General features: G+C 40.7%; 1 protein-coding gene across 1 annotated transcript; it reads left to right on the forward strand.

Moving 5' to 3' along the window:
* The first annotated feature begins 4,926 nt into the window (after nucleotides 1-4,926).
* LOC117374655 (antizyme inhibitor 2-like) lies at nucleotides 4,927-19,135 on the forward strand. Its single transcript, XM_055223768.1, has 11 exons — nucleotides 4,927-5,270; nucleotides 11,073-11,367; nucleotides 13,553-13,726; nucleotides 13,791-13,963; nucleotides 14,047-14,263; nucleotides 14,673-14,744; nucleotides 14,835-14,988; nucleotides 15,207-15,222; nucleotides 18,117-18,216; nucleotides 18,304-18,498; nucleotides 19,028-19,135. The coding sequence occupies exons 1-11, from the start codon at nucleotides 4,927-4,929 to the stop codon at nucleotides 19,133-19,135; spliced, it is 1,848 nt and encodes a 615-aa protein (XP_055079743.1).
* The last annotated feature ends 1,761 nt before the right edge of the window (nucleotides 19,136-20,896 follow it).

The raw sequence follows: 20,896 nt of genomic DNA on the forward strand, positions 1-20,896 counted from the left end.
TAACGCAGACGGACAGTTTTTGGACGCGAGAGTGAACTGTGACGCAGAGATCGAGACGTTTTACATTTTCATCAGTGTCAAACTCAAAACAAAACAATCAATCAACTTAAATCAAAATATCATCTTTTGAACGGGGGAAACGTTCTCACAAAGTTCTTTAAATCCGGAAGGAATAATTTAACCAAAACCCACGAAAAGCTAAAAATTCTTCTGACAAAAATTCACGGCGCTGGACCTGATTTTTACTAAAACGTGAAACACAAAACTAGTTCATTTTTTTATTATTGTGCATCCAAATTTAGTCTTTAAGTGTTTTTTATAACTTTCAGAGTAATGCTAATGCTATCACAGTAATGCTAATGCTATCACAGTAATGCTAATGCTATCACAGTAATGCTAACAGTGAACCTGCTGTACTTCCTGGTTCACAGACAATAAAAATGTTTATTATTAGACACAGACGTCACAGACTGGTCTCATGTTGACCCTGAGTAAAAACAAAAGTGTAGTACTTTAAAATACAGTCCAGGACGTACCAGGACGTACTGTGGTACTTAGTAGATACTTGACTGGTACTTACAGTGGTAGTTACTGGGGTAGTTACTATGGTACTTCTGCTGGTACTTTGGCTGGTACTTATACTGATACTCACTGATACATACTGTATAACTAATCGTGGTACTTTGTGGTACTTACAGCTGTACTTATAGTGGTACAAGAAGTGATACTTGCACTAATAAGTACTGGTACTAGTACTGTACGTACTGCAGTATGTCGTATTAAGTGAATGGTTTAAAGAATATGTTGTTTTGAGGCAGATGAATCTTTATTTTATTAAAAGTTCGCGCACACACATATTCACACACACACACACCCCTCCACACACACACACACACACACACACACCCCCACACACATTCACACACCCACACACATTCACACACTCACACACCTCCACCCACACACACATTCACACACCTATTCACACACACACATTCACACACACCCCCACACCCCTTCACACACACACATATCTTACGTCGAGAGCGGGATTTGAACCGCTCACCTTCTCTTCAGTGGATAAACAAACAAACTGAGCAACTGTCACCCATAAATAAATAAATAAATAAATAACACAAAAATGACTAAATATTCCATTGTCAGTCGTATCTTCTTACAGAGCTTCTTCCAACACATTCACATAATTCCATCGTTCCATCGTTTTCTTGCGCCTCGGAATACTGCAAATTACCCACAATGCACTGCAAACTACATTAACTTTAACTTTTCTTTCAGCAGGAAAGTGCAAAGTGCAGTATTTTGGATTTGAAGGAGGTCGTGTGAAAACAAAAGTCTGGAAATAATCGAACACTTTGTGCGTTTAAAGTCCAGACTTTTGTGAACTTTCAGTCTTTAATGATCAGCTGATGATTCACGAGACACTTCTACTTTTTATTTGTAGAAACTGAAGGCTATGCTAAGTAATGTGTGATATGAATTATGGGAAACTGTTGGGGCTGTGTAGACACTCCTTTACAGAGATAAGGCGGAGATAAGGAGGAGACTCAAGGCCGAAAAACAGCCCGGTGCAGCCCGGAGAGGTGAACGAGGCGGAAGGAGGGATCAAGGCGTCAACCTGCTCAACATAATATTTGCATATTCATGTTGCATGTTGCATTTTTCTGTTTCGGGGCCAGGGAAAGGCAGACAGACAGACCGCCTGCTGCACAGTCGAGGGACAGATCATTTTGACCCGGGGGCTGTATTAGATTTTAACTGTCAGGGAAATAAACTTTTGAGATTTGAATTGACCGAATCCAGTCGTCATTTTGATAGAACATGCCTAAGAGAACATAGATTTATTTTTTAGCAGAACACTTGGCTCTTCTTCTTCGTCTTCTTCTTCTTCTTCGTCTTCTTCTTCTTCTTCTTCGTCTTCTTCTTCTTTGTCTTCTTCTTCTTTGTCTTCTTCGTCTTCTTCTTCTTCTTTTTCTTCTTCGTCTTCTTCTTCGTCTTCTTCTTCTTCGTCTTCTTCTTCGTCTTCTTCGTCTTCTTCTTCTTCGTCTTCTTCTTCGTCTTCTTCTTCTTCTTTTTCTTCTTCTTCTTTTTCTTCTTCGTCTTCTTCTTCGTCTTCTTCTTCGTCTTCTTCTTCTTCTTCGTCTTCTTCTTCGTCTTCTTCGTCTTCTTCTTCTTCTTCGTCTTCTTCTTCTTCTTCTTCTTCTTCTTCTTTTTCTTCTTCTTCGTCTTCTTCTTTTTCTTCTTCGTCTTCTTCTTCATCTTCTTCTTCGTCTTCTTCTTCGTCTTCTTCTTCGTCTTCATCTTCTTCTTCTTCTTCTTCTTCTTCTTCTTCGTCTTCTTCTTTTTCTTCTTCTTCGTCTTCTTCGTCTTCTTCTTTTTCTTCTTCGTCTTCTTCTTTTTCTTCTTCTTCTTCGTCTTCTTCATCATCTTCTTCTTCTTCATCATCTTCTTCTTCTTCGTCTTCTTCTTTGTCTTCTTCGTCTTCTTCTTTGTCTTCTTCTTCTTCTTCTTTGTCTTCTTCTTCTTCGTCTTCTTCTTCTTCGTCTTCTTCTTCGTCTTCTTCATCTTCTTCGTCTTCTTCTTCGTCTTCTTCTTCGTCTTCTTCTTCTTCGTCTTCTTCTTCTTCGTCTTCTTTGTCTTCTTCTTCATCTTCTTCTTCGTCTTCTTCTTCTTCGTCTTCTTCTTCTTCGTCTTCTTCTTCTTTGTCTTCTTCGTCTTCTTCGTCTTCTTCATCTTCTTCTTCTTCTTCGTCTTCTTCTTCTTCGTCTTCTTCTTCTTCGTCTTCTTCGTCTTCTTCTTCGTCGTCTTCTTCTTCTTCGTCTTCTTCTTCGTCTTCTTCTTCGTCGTCTTCTTCTTCATCATCTTCTTCTTCTTCATCATCTTCATCTTCTTCTTCTTCTTCGTCGTCTTCTTCTTTTTCTTCTTCTTCATCTTCTTCTTCTTTTTCTTCTTCTTCGTCTTCTTCTTTTTCTTCTTCTTCGTCTTCTTCTTCTTCGTCTTCTTCTTTTTCTTCTTCGTCTTCTTCTTTTTCTTCTTCGTCTTCTTCATCATCTTCTTCTTCTTCATCATCTTCTTCTTCGTCTTCTTCTTTGTCTTCTTCGTCTTCTTCTTTGTCTTCTTCTTCTTCTTCTTTGTCTTCTTCTTCTTCGTCTTCTTCTTCTTCGTCTTCTTCTTCTTCGTCTTCTTCTTCGTCTTCTTCATCTTCTTCTTCGTCTTCTTCTTCGTCTTCTTCTTCGTCTTCTTCTTCTTCGTCTTCTTCTTCTTCGTCTTCTTCTTCGTCTTCTTCATCTTCTTCTTCGTCTTCTTCTTCATCTTCTTCTTCGTCTTCTTCTTCGTCTTCTTCTTCTTCGTCTTCTTCTTCGTCTTCTTCATCTTCTTCTTCGTCTTCTTCTTCATCTTCTTCTTCTTCGTCTTCTTCTTCTTTGTCTTCTTCTTCGTCTTCTTCGTCTTCTTCATCTTCTTCTTCGTCGTCGTCTTCTTCTTCTTCTTCTTCGTCGTCTTCTTCTTCTTCTTCTTCTTCTTCGTCTTCTTCTTCTTCTTCTTCTTCGTCTTCTTCTTCGTCTTCTTCTTCTTCGTCTTCTTCGTCTTCTTCTTCGTCGTCTTCTTCTTCTTCGTCTTCTTCTTCGTCTTCTTCTTCGTCGTCTTCTTCTTCATCATCTTCTTCTTCTTCTTCATCATCTTCTTCTTCTTCTTCTTCGTCTTCTTCGTCTTCTTCTTCTTCTTCTTCTTCTTCTTCGCTGAATCCAGAGCGGTGCTACAAACTGATCTACGGAGGAAGTAAGAATTGAAAAACACCCTGTATCTCCAGCTCACCTCCTCAGCTCCTCCCAATTAGCAGCTCTGACAAAAGCCACCTCTGATCCTCCATCTTTGATCGTTCAGGACCCTCCTCTCTCATTAGCCCCTCTTCTCTGGAGTCTTCTGTTCTCAGCCTCACCTCGGACCGTTTGGCTCTGCACCTTCACATCTCACTGTCTTTATCTTCACTTTCTGTCTCTGTATGGTCCAAACTCTCATCACAATCATCTCACAGCTCTGTTTGACGCTTGTTTTTTCAGTGTTTACCGATTCCTTTCCCGCATTTGACCCAAACTTCAACCAGTGCCACTGAGGCGACCCGGATCTTGAGCTAATTTTGGTCTGAACGGCCTGAACTGGAGGATTTGAGCTGCTCTACATGTTTCAGTTTGACGGGGGAAAACCCAGAAACGAGAAAAAACATGCAAACTCCACAGAGAAACGCTCAGCCAACCCGGGACTCAAACCCAGAACCTTCTTGCTGTGAGGCGAGTGTTAGCCTCGTTCTCCTCAATCTCAGTCCGTGCACGTTTTAAATTGTCTTTGATTTGTATTGTTTTTAGATTTGTTGATTAATTTGTGAATTGCGAACACATTCACGCTAAACGAGTCTGGACTTTTATTTTATTCTTTTTTATTTTAATGTTTCATGTTTGCATCTTTGCTCAGTGTGTGCGGCGCCCCCTAGGCCTCAGCACACACGGCACAACAAAACATGTATTTATATTTGGGAGCCAATCTGACAAACTCATTTTGTCCGATAACTGTGCACTGGGAGGATGAAAGCTCAGGTTTTATTCAAATTGTCCAAATTTGAGCTGGGACTGTGTTTATCCTGAAATGTGCTGTCGCAATAAAAGTTTTGTTTCAATTAAAAAAGACTTTTGTATGTTTCTTCAGACTAAATTTGAATAAAAACAGGCTCCTAAAAACAGAAAAAACATTGTCCATATCTTGGAAATCGATGCTTTCATATAAATACACTCTATCTCTACCGCAGCAGAAGAAATATCAGCCTCCTCATCTTCTCTTCATCTTCTCAATTTTTTTGTTTGTTTTTTAATTCTTTTGAGTAACTTTATTAGTCAGTCCACATCTACAAAACTCAAAATGCTCTGTTCCACCTTCGGATTCCCAACCAGCCGCACCCGGGGACCTGGGAGGAATAAGAGGAGCCAGGACCTGACACTCAGCGCCGGATCGTCCTCGTACATCAGTGATCCTGCTCCCGCTCCTCGGACCCGCTCTGCTCTCCTGCCTCTGATCCGGCTCCACCCTCCCGGTACTGTCCGCCCCTTCTCTGACTCCGCTCCACTCACCCTGCTCCTGCTCCCTGCACCCGCTCCACTTCCCCGTCTCAGACCCTGCTCCATCCTGCCGGTGTTGTCCGTCCTGCCCCTGTCTCCGTCTCCCACGCCCCGGGACTACGACTCACGTCCTGTTCCTGGTTCCCTGTTCGCTTCTTGTTTGTTTAAATTTCACTTCTGTAAATAAACACTGTAAATCTTCCCCCGAGTTCTGTGTCTTTGGTCCCCTCCCCTGAGTCGAGCGTTACGACGTTTTACTTTTTGTTCAGTGGAGATTGTCAAGTCCAGGGCTGAAATGATCCAAATGATTCAAATAAAGACGTACGAGTTTAAAAACACCGTTTATTTATCACAGGGTGAGGTTTATTGTGAAATAGCAGGTGACAGTGACCGAGTTAAAATGTTAAAATTATGAATAAAATAGAAGGGAGAGCTAAAAGTGAGTGGTGTAACCAGTAAAACCAACAAATATAAAATAATAAAACTTGGGCCATAATCAAAATAAAAGTAGTTAAGATACTTGAAATAAAATAAAGGTAAGGTGTGAGGGTATAAGGTCCCGAGTCCAAACGTCCAAGGTCCAACTTGTCTTCTCTGGGACGACCTGGCGGCACAAAGCTGGAAGTGAGACACAGAACAGACAGGAAGGAGCCTAACTAGGGTGTTTAGCTCCGAGGGGCAGCTCCCCACTCTGCCGTTATGGTACTGGGCCGTTCTACTGTCGGGATCAGTCCACGGGTGAACCTCTCCACCACCGTCATCCAAACAATTAGCCAAATGCACATTGACAGTGTTGTGATAGCGCTCTGAAGGGGGAGTGACTTAGCACAGAGAGAAAAGGGGGAGGACTCAGAGTGTCGAAAATGTTAATATGTGATTTCTGGCATTTTCAAAACAACATGGTGATTCAAATATGTGATATGTTAGCAAACCCCTCAAAAGTGTAATACCACCTCTTTAACTTACACTGTTTATACTGACTCTTTAAACTGACTCTTTCACACTGACTCTTTTATACTGGCTCTTTAAACTGACTCTTTATACTGGCTCTTTAAACTGACTCTTTATACTGACTCTTTAAACTGACTCTTTATACTGACTCCTTTATACTGACTCTTTTATACTGATTCTTTTATAATGACTCTTTTACACTGACTCTTTAAACTGACTCTTTTATACTGACTTCTTTATACTGGCTCTTTAAACTGACTCTTTATACTGACTCCTTTATAATGACTCCTTTATACTGACTCTTTTATACTGATTCTTTTATAATGACTCTTTTACACTGACTCTTTAAACTGACTCTTTTATAATGACTCCTTTATACTGACTCCTTTATACTGACTCTTTTATACTGACCCTTTTACACTGACTTTTTAAACTGACTCTTTAAACTGACTCTTTATACTGACTCCTTTATACTGACTCTTTATACTGACTCCTTTATACTGACTCCTTTATACTGACTCTTTAAACTGACTCTTTTACACTGACTCTTTATACTGACTCTTTAAACTGACTCTTTATACTGACTCTTTAAACTGACTTTTTAAACTGACTCTTTAAACTGACTCTTTATACTGACTCTTTAAACTGACTCTTTAAACTGACTCTTTAAACTGACTCTTTTACACTGACTCTTTAAACTGACTCTTTTATACTGACTCTTTAAACTGACTCTTTTATACTGACTCTTTAAACTGACTCTTTAAACTGACTCTTTTATACTGACTCTTTTATACTGACTCCTTTAAACTGACTCTTTAAACTGACTCTTTTACACTGACTCTTTAAACTGACTCTTTAAACTGACTCTTTATTTGTGGAGGATCGTCAGGCGGGAGGATGACGTTTAAACAGAATCTTTGAACCATTTTAAACACATCTGAGCCTCGGCCTTTTCTCTGTGATGAGTTTGTAGCTAAAATGATTTCTCACGTTTGCTTCTGTCGTGTAAATAAATACTAAAAGAGCCGGTTTTCCCACAAAGAAGCCGAACGTCCCATCGGTATTACACCCCGTCTTTAAAAACACATCGTAAAGTATATTCAGACTTAATAGATTGTATTTGCTGTACTTCGATCAAGCCAATCAGTGCCTCTTTTGTCCTTGAAATAAACATGTGCAGTCATAAATGTGCAAAAAACGCTATGCACAAAACTGTAAAAGTCAATTTATAGCATCTTAACTGCACAAATGTCATGTAATATGCTTATTTTAAAGATTACACATTCATTTTTAACATTTAATCATCTTTTTTCACTGCCTTTTTGTCGAGAATATACTAAATAATCTTAATTGGCACATTTCCAAAACATCCATTGTACATTTTATCCGTCTGGAATTGGTCCTGATAAATAAAACGTTTTATATTTGAAATTTTGCCATGTTTTGAACCCACTGTTTTTGAAGTTGACTGAAATTCAAGTTGACATTTACGTTTTTGAATTGCTTTTTATTTATTTTTTTATAACCAAGAGAAACGAACGTAACTGAAGAATTCAAAACATGAGCGAATACAACAAAATCGATGCTACGAAAAGTTCTATTAAAACACTTGTCATTCATGAAAGTGGTGCTCTGACAATGCGGCTGTAATACTGAAAATACTTGACTTTAAAATTGAAAAACATTTGATTTTATTTATAATACTGGGGCGTAAGTGTTTCATCTGCCTGTGTGCACGTCTGGCTCTGTCCTGAGGATGTAAGTGGAGCTTTTACAGTGTTTTTGGGAGAATTACGTCTGTTTAAAAGCCACAAAATGCACAAAAAAACACAGCTCCAGTCTCCAGTTTTATGAGAATACTCTGTGTAATGAAACAAGACGGAATTATGCAAACTTAGCACAAGTCGACTGAGTAAACCAAGGACACTTATTTACTTTTAACTGAAAAAAAACAAAAAAAATCTGGCTTTCCAAAACTTTAACCATAAGAATTTTTCACATTTTCTAACTTTAAATAGTATTGATGTAAAAAGCAATTTAGTTAATAAGAGGTTTAGCCATGATTTGCGTATGCCTGGGTTTAAGTGACAATACTTTGCTGTTTTAAAGGACGTTTTTAAGAACTTTTCTCATTCAAAAGCTGCACAATTTTGACTCTCACTATGGTAACTGTTTTCCCTTGAAAGACATGAATAGAAAAAGCTTCAAATTGTCCCTGGACTGTGTTTGAAGGAGTCAAAATAAGGCAAAAGAATGAAACAAATAAGAAGAAAAACAACTCTGGGTGTGTTTGTGAAGAGGACGCTATAATGCTCTACGTTCTATATTACGCAAAAATTGACTCTTGTAGCTTTAAGTCACGTTCTAACGCCTTTACCTCCTCAAAAAAAAACATATCTGGAGTTTGCGTAACTCTTTATTATTAGTCCGTTACATCTCCAAAGCTCAAAACGCTCTGTTCCACCTTGTGATGTCATGATAGTTTTCAAGTTAACAGCTCCTTTTAGCTTTAGTTCAGTAGAGACTGGCACTTCCTGCTTTGCCACACGATGACATCACAGGGTAGAACAGACTGTCAGAGAAAAATCCAGCCTAAACATGTTAGATTAGTGTGTTAAAAGTGTCTCCAGGTCTGTTTGTGATGAGGAAACAAGATTATGAAATAGATTAGAAGACAGTGTAAACATGACGCCTTTAAAGCTGCAATACCTGATTTTTAAACTATAATGGAATAAGGAAGAATCAAACTAGCTTCTTGCTCTCACAAACCATTTGGCACAGACGTATTGTTAATATTCACATTTTTTGGGCACGCCGACATCAGTCCGTCCGCGATCAACATCTGGGTTTGCGATCAGAAAGATACTTAATAATTGGACGCACACGGCGAGCAGCGGGTCTGGTTTGGTCAAGAGTTTAAAGTAGTTTGGCTTGGACACTGTGGAACACGACGGTACTCGAGTTGGTTTGTCCACTGATCTGAAGGTCGGCGGTTCGAGTCGCACTCTCGACTTACACATCGTGCTGTGTGAGATTATTTTGTGCGGGGGAGGAGTTGTTTGGTGCATCTCGTACACGGCTCATCCTGCTCTGAGCCGCTCACCTGCGCCGGTCTCACTTTTTATTCTTTTGCTTTACGACATCACACACACACTTTTCTCAAGTCGGATACTCAGTTGATTACGTCTAAATCCAGGTTCAAACTGTTTTTTTTTAGCTGTGCGTACAACTGAAAGGGTTTTATTCTGCACTTTTCTCCTTTAATATTAATTTTATGATGATTATTTATGTTTTGATTTGTTGTATTGTGACTATAATATATTTTTTTATGGTGTAAAGTACTTTGAATTACCGTGTGTAAGGATTATTCTACACAAATACTAAATACTAATACATTTGCTTTGGCAGGAACTTATCTATTTTGCATTTAATTCAGTATTGCTTAAAAAAAACAACTTAAAAACATCCCCTCTTATAGTGAGCTGGGTCACCTTTCCACAGATCTGACCTGGCTGCACCACTTGCTCATCCATGACATGCAGGAGGCCAACCATCCACCCGGAAAGTTACACAGTGCAGCTTTAAGAAGGCTTTATTCAGAGACAGCGCATACAGGACGATTATTCTTTTCTTTATTATAGTTAGAAATGTGTACGAAGAGGTAAAACTTTTTATTTCCCTTTTTGTTTGAGCCAAAATATTTTGAACTTGGCAAGGAAATATTGTAAGTAACTTTTACTTTTGTTTCGCGAAGCCAAGTAGGAGGAGTTTGTCGGGCGGTGACCTAAAAAAAATCATTTAAAAACTCACAATACAAAGGCTCGACAGCACAAAAGTTAATTAATTTGCTAAATAAACACTTCACTTAATTGAATATGTGGTTTGAGCGAGTAGTTCCTTGACGTAAAGTGTTTAAGCGCCTCGAACGTGGGAAAAAACGCTGTAAACAAACGTGACCGCTGATGATTTTGCATGTTCTCCTCGTGCCCTGCTCTTTACATCACGCACGCTATGAAAAAAAACGACAAAAAACACACATCTATATATTCCCCATTCGCCCCTGACCGGCCCCTACTGAGCCGATACTACAACTGCAATCAAATATTCAATAGTAACACACTAACCTTATAGTATCGGAGCCAGGGGCCTTTGGAAATGCCAGGCCCCCTCCCCAACGACAACAACAACAACAACAACAAGGTGCAGCGTTCACTTCCTTAAATGTCACACGTCAATAACAACAAACTACTAGAAAGAGAGAGAGAAAGAGGAGGGGGAAAGAGGGGTGTTAACGCCGATTAACATACAGCGATCGCACATTTTAAAAGCGATACTACGGGTTCATTTTAGCTAAACATGCTTTTCATACGCCCAGGCAGAAAAATGGGAAAATTGATGGGTTAATTAAAAGCGGTGGAATGAATCGAGAGCAAACGACGGGGAAATATATGTGTCAGGATTACAGTGTGTTAACGTGACAGATGTGTGAGAGCGGAACATGACGGGGAAAGGACAGATTTTCGCAGTTTAAGATGCATGTTCTGTCAGCTGAGTCATGATGTATATAAAAAAACCTCATCCTCTCCTCCGTGGGTGGTTTCATTCCCTCTTTTCCACGCTCGGGTCTTCTATCAAAGGCCTAGTTCTTCACTTTTCTGGACTGAGATGTGTGTTTTTCCGGGGATCTGCCGTAGACGCTCCTGCAGTTTGGGGGGTCACGGTCGTCACGTGCTGCGGTGACCACGGGAACCACTGAGGCCTTCACCTTCCAGACCTTCTCCAGCTTTTCTTCGAGTCCCTGGTATTTCTGTAGTTTCTCGTGTTCCTTTTTCCTGATGTTCTCTCGATGTTCACCACAACGGCTTTGCTCTGTTGTTTATCCACCACCACAGTGTCCGGTTGGTTCTTCTCCATTCTCCATTCTCCACACCTTCAAAGTCGCGGAGAACGATCGAGTCCCACAGGATCTTGACTCGATCGTTCTCCATGACTTTGAAGAACAATCGAGTCAAGATCATGTGGAGAACAATCGAGTCAAGATCCTGTGGAGAACGATCGAGTCAAGATCCTGTGGGACTCGATCGTTCTCCACGACTTTGAAGAACAATCGAGTCTAGATCCTGTGAAGAACAATCGAGTCAAGATCCTGTGGGACTCGATAGTACTCCACGACTTTGAAGAACGATCGAGTCAAGATCCTGTGGAGAACGATCGAGTCAAGATCCTGTGGAGAACGATCGAGTCAAGATCCTGTGGGACTCGATCGTTCTCCACGACTTTGAAGAACGATCGAGTCAAGATCCTGTGGAGCCTCAACCAGAAGAGGAGCCAGAAGAGGAGCCAGAGCCAGAAGAGGAGACTACGACCTCCAAGAAAAAGGAAGCTAAATTTAACAGACAACACCCGGAGTCCTACTTAAAATATGAGTTTGTCGCTACAGGTGAGTCTCACGCGCCGAGTCGGCTCTGTGTAATATGTGGGAAAAGCAAATGAGGCAATGAAACCTTCAAAACTACTTTAGCACAGTGAGACTAAGCACCTGGGATTAAAAGATAAGACTCTAGAGTTTTTTGAAAGAAACAAACGTGAACAAGAAGGACGAAGAAACAAGCGCAGGCTCCGTCTGATTCAGCCGTAAAGTGAGTTGTATTTTTTTATGCACTTAACTTATTTTTGCCATATTTTTCTGCCGATCCGTGAAGATAAAACCTACATTATTCCGGTCCACGGTGCAAAAAAGGTTGGGGATCCCTGTATTTTTATGTACAGTGTCCGTGCGGAACCTTTTTACTCCCGACTGTGTCCCATCCGTCTTCAAATACAACTGAAATTAACTGAAATATGTCCCATCGCCAGTGAACAGAAGAGGACGGCAGCGTCAGCGTAACAGAAAACAAGCTGCTAAGAAAGACGACGGAAACAACTGGAGCGCACGGAAAAACTACAACCACAAAAGACTGAGCCGTCGAATGAAGCTGACAGCAGATTGACTTGATGAAATGATGATGAAAATTGTGAAAAAGCAACATTTAAGGGATGAAAATGAGTTATAAAAGCTAAAAGAGAAGAGCAAAAACTGAACCACTGATTACAGAGGGGATTTTGTATATCTTATTTAGTGTTTGAGTAAACTAAATATCACTGGAAAATTGCCTAAAGATTCCAATTTCAACACATTTTTTGGAGTTTAAAAATTGACAATGTGGAATTAGATCTAAAAAATCCTTCTGGATGTTTTGTCAAAATCTTGTTTCCAATATTATGGAAAGTAGGTGCTACATTAAGGCGTGCTCCTTATGTCCCTAGAAGGAAAAACATTTTGAGAAATGGACCACTGAAGTTACAAATCTATAAATGCAGTTGATTAAATGAAATAATGAAACATGTTTCTGTGCAGAGTGGACAAGGCTCTTGTTTCCAAATGAAAGCGTGTCTGCTAAGAGACCAAACAAACAACAGAAAATTGCGTGTCTCCATGTATTTGTGTAGTGCTGCAGTGTACTTGTTTGATTTTAAGAAGGTCACTGTTTTCCTATTACCATCAAACGACAGTGAAACTAAATACAAATCCACAAAATGATTGTTCAGTTGGACGTTCCAGTAAAGCTCATGTTGTTTTCCAGGACAAGGGGCAGATGCTCCTTGGTACATGTTCAGTCTGTGGGACACTGCTCAGTAAACTAATGAACCTGTGACACAGGAACATGAAATGACACTGCTCAGTTTATGGGATGTCAAAATATATATGTATTTAAGCGGAGACACTTCACTGCAGAAAAGTAAATGACTGACACAGTTAACAGAGTTTCAGCGACTGCTTTACTTTATATCTGCAGATCAAACTGGGATAGGTCTGACATGCCTAAACATTTGCACCTCCCTCGAGTGTTTAAGGGAAATAATTAAAGGTAATTGTCTGTGATGCAGATGTACTTTTGTCACAAATGTATGTGACCTTCACCAAAAGGTGGACTGAGTTAAGACAAACTTTCACTTGACCTAATTCCCAAAGCAGCCAACCAAACAGACGTCTGTGTCAAAACAAGAAGAAGACTGTCTGTTGGTTTATTAGATGTACAAAAGTAACTCACTCACTTCAGATTAACAGAGTTTCTGTGAATAGTGGGCCTAGAGCCACAGGGTAAACACACTTAAATACTGTTCAAGTCACACCCCAAGTACAGTTTGCATTCAGCCTAATGGTCAAACAACAGAAATGTAAAAACAAACAGCAGATATGCAAACTGAAACAACTTAAAGCTACCACATTACTGACAGAGTTTACTTCATTTGTGCAAAGGTCTCCAAACAATGGACAGCTCTGGCATCGAAGTCCTGGACAGCAGGAGCAAAATAGAGACTTTTATTGATGAAAAAATCAAAGAGCGCACGTCTGTGGTTTGTATTATCAAACGCATGTTGTGGGGAGTCTTAGTTTTATTATTAAGTCTATCAAATGTACAATATATTTATTCCAGGGCAGTGACCTTCCTTTTTACATGTTGAATTTGGACGATGTCTATGAGAGGCACCTTCAGTGGCAGACTCTTCTGCCCAGAGTGAAGCCTTTCTATGCAGTGAAGTGCAACCCCACAGCAGAAGTTCTGAGGACACTTGTTGCACTGGGAACAGGGTTTGACTGTGCCAGCAAAGTAAGTACTTTAAATCTATTCAAATGTGTCTTATTGTTTCTCTTTTAAAACACATGTGTATCAGAGGGAGATTGAGAAAGTCTTGTCTTTGGGAGTGACCCCAGACAGAATTATTTACGCAAATACAACCAAACCCCAGTCCCACATCCGATACGGCAGTGCAGCAGGAGTGGACATGATGACGTTTGACTGTGAAGAGGAGCTCCTAAAGATCTCCACCTCTCACTCCAAAGCAAAGTGAAGACATTATTTTTATCACCTTTATTTACTGAACATTTACTGAATTGTAAGGTCAGCTTAAATAATCATTATCTTTCCAGACTGGTGCTCCGTATTTCAGTGGATGACTCCAAATCTCTTGCAAAACTAAATGTAAAGTTTGGAGCAAAGCTCCATGTTGTTGGTGACCTGCTGAAACGAGCTCAAGAGCTTCACTTAAATGTCATTGGTGTCAGTTTCCATGTTGGAAGTTTGTGCCCAGACAGCGAACCGTATAAGATGGCCATAACAGATGCTCGACTGGTCTTTGATCAAGCCGTAAGTTTTAACAAAAATTTTGCTCAATGTATTTCCTTTATTTCACATCCTAAATCTCTCTGTCCAATGAAATAACTGCCTCATCCCTACAAACCCAACCACCTCAGAACAATCTGACCACTACAATCAGCCCGTCTCCTCCTCCTGCTCCTTCTGCTCCCCCTTAAAACAAAAACATCGCCTTTTTCACCTCTGCCCCTTGGTTCATCCCAACACTGCACCATCTGAACAGGAAATGCAGAAAACTCAAACGACTCCACAGCCAAACCTTAAAGACTCCTCCACACGTCCTACAACACAACTCTGCACACTGCCTGGTTTAATTACTACTCCGACATCATTAGTTTAGTTTAGTTTAGGCCCATATATGTGTTCAATGAATTAATGAATGTAACAAAATTCTTTTCAGAGTCGTCTTGGTTTTCACATGAGACTTCTGGACATTGGTGGTGGATTCACTGGTAATGAAAAGTTTCCGAAGGCAATGCAAAACTTTTTTCTGTTTCTTTTTTCTATTGTATTTTATTCACAAATTTCCATTGATATACTTTTTTTTTTTTTTTTATCACAGATGGCTCAAAAAATCAATGAGGTCCTGGATGAATTGTTCCCCTTGGACAGTGAGGTGCAGATTATTGCTGAACCTGGACGCTTCTTTGTGGAAAGTGCTTTTACATTGGCCATGAATGTGATCTCCAAAAAGTACGACACGACCGACAGTGCAGGTGGGGCACTTTTTATTCTGTCAAACATGTAACAAAACTCCAGATGTGCAATAAACTGTTGATCTCACTCACATGTCAGAAGTATGGCGCCTCTCGCGCTCTGAGCAGTCTCTGAAGGCATGGAAGCTCTGCCTGCTCACTTATAAGGCCGCTCTGCGGAAAGCCCGAACTAGATACTATTCAAATCTAATAGAAGTAAACAAAAATAACCCCATTAGAGACAAAATCAACAAAGTTACTCCAAAAATCAGCTCTGAGCTAATCCAGTCTGTAATACCAATATCCCACATGGATCCTCTAATAATATTAGATACATTTACTCCTGTTGATGAGGTGGAGATTACCTCAGCCATCATGTCGTCCAAACCATCAACCTGTTTGCTCGACCCTATTCCAATCAGACTCCTCAAAGAAGCCCTCCCCCTAATAATAGATTCCATCCATAACATAATAAATATGTCGTTAGAAAATGGCTACGTTCCTCAGTCCTTTAAGTATGCTGTGATTAAACCCCTTTTGAAAAAACATAACCTAAATCCTGATGAACTAGTCAACTACAGACCTATCTCTAATCTTCCCTTCCTCTCAAAAATTCTAGAACGAGTTGTGGTGAAACAGCTCTGCCGCCACCTGCAGGACAGTAATATATTTGAAAAATTTCAATCTGGATTCAGAGCTCACCACAGCACAGAGACTGCACTGCTTAAAGTAACAAATGACTTACTACTAGCTGCTGATAACGGGCTGGCTTCAGTCCTGGTCCTACTGGACCTCAGTGCAGCGTTTGACACCATTGATCACAACATTCTACTGCAGAGGTTAGAATGTGACATTGGAATCAGAGGGGCCGCCCTCAAATGGTTTAAATCCTATCTATCAGATAGGTACCAGTTTGTTAGTATAAACCAGAGCACCTCTCCCTGTTCTAAAGTAGCCTGTGGTGTTCCACAAGGGTCTGTGCTTGGTCCAATCCTATTTACTCTGTATATGTTGCCATTGAGTAACATTTTCAGAAAACATGGCATTAATTTTCTCTGCTACGCTGATGACACTCAGCTGTACTTATCAATGAAACCAAATCAGACTGATCAAATAGATAAACTCAGTGCCTGTGTGAAGGACGTCAAAACCTGGATGACCTTGAATTACCTGCTCTTAAATCCTGAAAAAACAGAGGTCATTGTCGGACCAGATAATCTCACTCGACAATGTGAGTATAGCTTCTAGCCCTACTGTAAAAAATCTTGGAGTCCTATTTGATCAAAATCTCTCATTCACAGCCCATATAAACCTAGCTTGTAAAACCGCATACTTTCACCTGCGAAATATAACTATAATTAGAAATATTTTACCTGAAAACGATGCTGAAAAACTCATCCATACATTTGTTACTTCCAGACTTGATTACTGTAATTCTCTGCTCGCCACCTGCCCCAAAAGTACTATAAAGTACTATAAAGTTCTATAAGGAACCTCCAGTTGGTCCAAAATGCAGAGGCCAGAGTCAACTCCCTGCTGATGTTAAACAGGCCCCCACAGTCTCTGTATTTAAGACCAGGCTTAAAACCTTCCTCTTCGGTATAGACCAGGTTACATAGTGAGGGAGTTAGGGACATTAAAACCCGGGATAAGAGGCTGCAGTAGGAGATAACTAGCTGGGGGAAGTATGGCAACCTGAGCACTATCCTCTGCTTTGTCCTATTTTCTCATCAGCAATGCTATTCACATGTTGTCCCCTGTCCCACTCCCTCTGTGGAGTGTATCTCTTTTAGATGCCCCGATGACAGCTGGACCCTCTCCTCCTCCTCGTCTGGTCTTCCTCCTCCCCGCCTGGCCCTCCTCCTCGCCTGGCTCTCCTCCTCCTCGTCTGGTCTTCCTCCTCCCCGCCTGGCCCTCCTCCTCACCTGGCTCTCCTCCTCCTTGCCTGGCTCTCATCCTCGCCCGGCTCTCCTCCTCCCCACCTGGCCCTCTTCCTCACCTGGCTCTCATCCTCCTTGCCCGGCTCTCCTCCTCCTCGTCTGGTCTTCCTCCTCCCCGCCTGGCCCTCCTCCTCGCCTGGCTCTCCTCCTCCTCGTCTGGTCTTCCTCCTCCTCGCCTGGCCGATTTTTCTTGTTTTGTCTGATTTTTCCTGTTGTTTTGTTTTTGTGTGTATATCACGGTGGCTGAGTGGCTCATGTCTCACAGCAGAGGGTTTGGTTCGATCCCCGGGTCGCCCAGGCCTTTCTGTGTGGAGTTTTGCATGTTTTTCCCCGTGTCTGGATGGGTTTCCTCCGGGTACTCCAGTTTCCCCCATCAACCAAAACATGAGCCCTTTGAGACAACTGTTGTTGTGATTTTGGGCGTTACAAAAATAAATGAATTGAATTGAATTGAAAGTACTCAAGCAGAATGTGGCTGAGGCTTTTCTGACTGGCCACCTTCCTGGGAATAAGATGTGCCTTTCAAGTGTTAAATGGAACGAACAAAACAATTTGAAAGTTTAAGTCGACATATTTTAGTTATAAATCCACTTAATAAGTTCCTATTCGATGATCTGTATTAGGTAAACAGCAACTACTTCTCTGCCCATGAGAAAATGTCCTGGAAAGAGCTCAGTGTCTGAAACTGAAACAAATCTGCCAAGTTTGTTCATCAAAACATCCATTTTGTAGTTTGTACTCACAGAGGGTGAAAAGTTTCTGAAGTAATAACGTGAACTGACTGGAAAAAAAAAACAAAAAAAAAAACTTTCACCAGGACCATAAGAGGACGTGGAAATGGCGGCTGTAAACAGTCGAGGAATGTGTATTTGACCCATTTCACTTTTGCTGTGTTCATGTGGACCTCGGAAAAATGTTATTCTGAGCTGAAAAACACACATGAACATGACACTCAGAAAAACAACTCAGGAACTCAGGTGATAAACGAGCAGCTTCACTTCTGCTGTGTGAAGACGGAGCAAAGTCGAGAGAGAGAGAGAGAGAGAGAGAGAGAGGGAGAGACCTGCTTGTCTCCATGGAGATGTTGTTGTTCGATCTAGACCTAGAAAGTTCCATGTTGAACTCTCCATAGAAACGGGCAGGTTGTGCCTTCACACCAAGCTGCAGTTTTGTTCTAATATTGCTCCTCTGCTCTACAGATAACGACAGAGTAATGATCTACTTTGTGAATGATGGAATCCATGGCTCCTTTGGAATTTACGTCCTGTTTCCTGAAAGTAAAGAACACATTTCTTTAGACCTTCACCGGGTAATAAGAGTAATCCACATAATAATCCACAGATGTGGCAGGATTCTTGTTCCAAAATGATATTATTAAACATGTTTCTTATTTCAGCCTGTGGAGCCCACTGAGCCAAAGTACAAGTCTGTTATCTGGGGCCCCACCTGTAACAGTGTGGACGTGGTCACCTCCCTGTGGATGCCGGAGTTACATGTCGGGGATTGGCTTCTCGCTCGTTGGCTTGGTGCTTATTCACTTTCACTGTCATCTGACTTCAATGGATTTGAAAAAGCTCAGATTTACCCTGTGGTCACAGCACAGATATGGAATATGTTATGCAAGTAGTTAGTTATGTCTTCACTGTTAAAGCTACACTGAGTAGTATTTTTTATTGAGTATACGTATCGCCCATGGAGTGAAAATGTTAAAAATATAAAATCAACAGAGAAGTCGTCTTGAATCAAACAGTCTGGTTTATTCATCAGTCGTGTGCAGTTGTCAAAGAGCCGTTGTCCCTAATAGTGTCGTCTCACGTACACTGTACTTATACCATCAAAACAATAGTACCGGTTTAGTCCAGTCCAAGCAGCTCGAGGACGCTGGACGTGACAAACAAGAGACCTACCCGTGCATAAAAACAGACGGTACTATGAAGGTCGGGTCTGACGCCAGCAGACGTCTCCATGAATAAACATTTAAAGTAAAGTGATCCATAAATATACAAGTAAAGAAGTAAACCACCACCAGGCAAACAGCAGGTCAGGGGTCTCATTTATTAAAAAATGTTGGTTATAAAGCAAATTATCTCATTCCAGTGAACAGTTTTTTCCCTCTGCAGTATTTTGATGTGGTTCCTGACCTTTTTCTCCAAACAGTCGCCATTTTACCAGTGGATAAAATGTCCAGCAATGAGGACCTGACGCTGATCACTGCTGGCGTCATGTGAATGTGACTTGGCAAAAGGCTGTGTAATATCTGCACTAAAAAGGTAAACTCATTAGATTAATTTAGGTGACCTGCCAGCGATGTACACATTTACATCTGTGGGATCATCTGTGGCATCAAAATAAGACTCAAAGACACAACAGGAGCTCTTTTCTTGTATAAAACAGCCATAAATCTTGATCTACAGTGTAAGTGTACAAGTTTATCTACTGTATGTCCTATAACGATGTGTACGATTGCAAAGCCCAAGACAATGTCCACTTTTCTGTCCACTTTTCTGCAATGTGCGCCTGTCACGATCTACTGCAGTTTAAAAGTTTACATAGTCTATGTCTGTCAAAAGTGCGATTCTCCAAAATGTTCCTGGAGTGGACACAGCTGTGACCGATGTGGGCGAGGCCAAGGACCAAGCCTCACTCGTTCACACCTTCATCACTCACATTTTCAGCTGCAGGAACTTTAATCCACGCACTCATCACATCAAGAATCGATTACTGCAATAGCATCTTATACAGCACACTCTTAAAAACACGCACCCATCACCCCGGTCCTCCAAAACCTCCACTGGCTCCCCATTTCTCAGCGAATTCAGTTCAAAGTTCTTCTTATCTCTTTCAAAGCTCTCCATAACCTGCCCCCTCCTCACAGATCTGCTCCATCACCACGTTCCCTCTCGCTTCCTCCGCTCCTCAAACACAAACCTCCTGTCCCTCCCCTGTAGGACCAAGCTCCAAACCTGGAGACAGAGCCTTCTCCATCGCTGCCCCCACCCTCTGGAACACTCCACCACAACAACTCCGAGGCTGCACCGACCTCACCACCTTCAGAAAACACCAAAAGACTCACCTGTTCAAAGCTGCTTTTAATCTTTAATTATTATGAGTATGGATTTTAAATGTTTGTATCTTTGTACTTTTTCAAATTGTTCTTCTATGTAAAGTGTCTTTGAGTGTCTTGAAAAGCTCTATATAAATAAAATGTATTATTATTATTATTATTATTATTACCTTTTGGAGTTGGAAAATATCCCCCTACTGCACAAAAATATTCCATATGCTGTTGGATGTTTGTGAATTACAGTTTGGTCTTGATCCGTTTGTTTTTTTCCTCAGTTACTGCAAAATCTTCAGAATGAACAAAAATCATTCCTCAAATTTGCAACATTATCGGACAGAAGACTTATTTTATTGAACGGGAAACAAAAACAAATATAAAAAACCCTCCAATTTATACTAAACTATTGTATAACATAATGAAACATGTCCAACTAAAATTAATTTGAAGTTAGAGGGACATTTACACTTGACTTTGGAGGTGTTTCTGAAGTACTTTGACAAACAGGTGAATGTGTAAATGTATTAAATTATGTTTCTGTAGCCGATACCGATAACTGATACTGACTTTTGTAAAAAATGATCACAAAATGTATTTATCTGGGGTATAAAATAATAACTTTTAAGATGCACGGTCAGAGGAACTATGGAATACACGCGAGTCACTATTAATTAATTAAACAAGTGTATAACGTGTGTGATGAGAGGTTTTACAGACTTAAAACACGTATAATAATTGTAAAAAAATAAAGCTGATACGTCGCAGATTTCGACTGTTGTGGGTCACTTTTGGAACGTAACCCCTGCGATAAACGAGGGACTGGGACCGATATTTCATCCATCTCAGTGTTGAGTGTCCCATCACGTACAAACCAAATTCATTGATGTTCAAGTTGAGGGTCCGAGCCCGTGACAGGGACGTGCCCACT

This window comes from Periophthalmus magnuspinnatus, chromosome 8 (assembly GCF_009829125.3).
Source record: "Periophthalmus magnuspinnatus isolate fPerMag1 chromosome 8, fPerMag1.2.pri, whole genome shotgun sequence".
Classification (NCBI taxonomy): domain Eukaryota; kingdom Metazoa; phylum Chordata; class Actinopteri; order Gobiiformes; family Gobiidae; genus Periophthalmus; species Periophthalmus magnuspinnatus.

Excerpts from the sequence above, each read along its gene's own strand:
- LOC117374655 (XM_055223768.1), top strand. The coding sequence starts at position 4,927 with ATGCTCTGTTCCACCTTCGGATTCCCAACCAGCCGCACCCGGGGACCT. Across the intron at positions 5,271-11,072 it reads CGTCCTGTTCCTGGTTCCCT|AACAATCGAGTCAAGATCAT; the intron begins GTTCGCTTCTTG and ends ATGACTTTGAAG. Across the intron at positions 11,368-13,552 it reads CGACTTTGAAGAACGATCGA|GGCAGTGACCTTCCTTTTTA; the intron begins GTCAAGATCCTG and ends TATTTATTCCAG.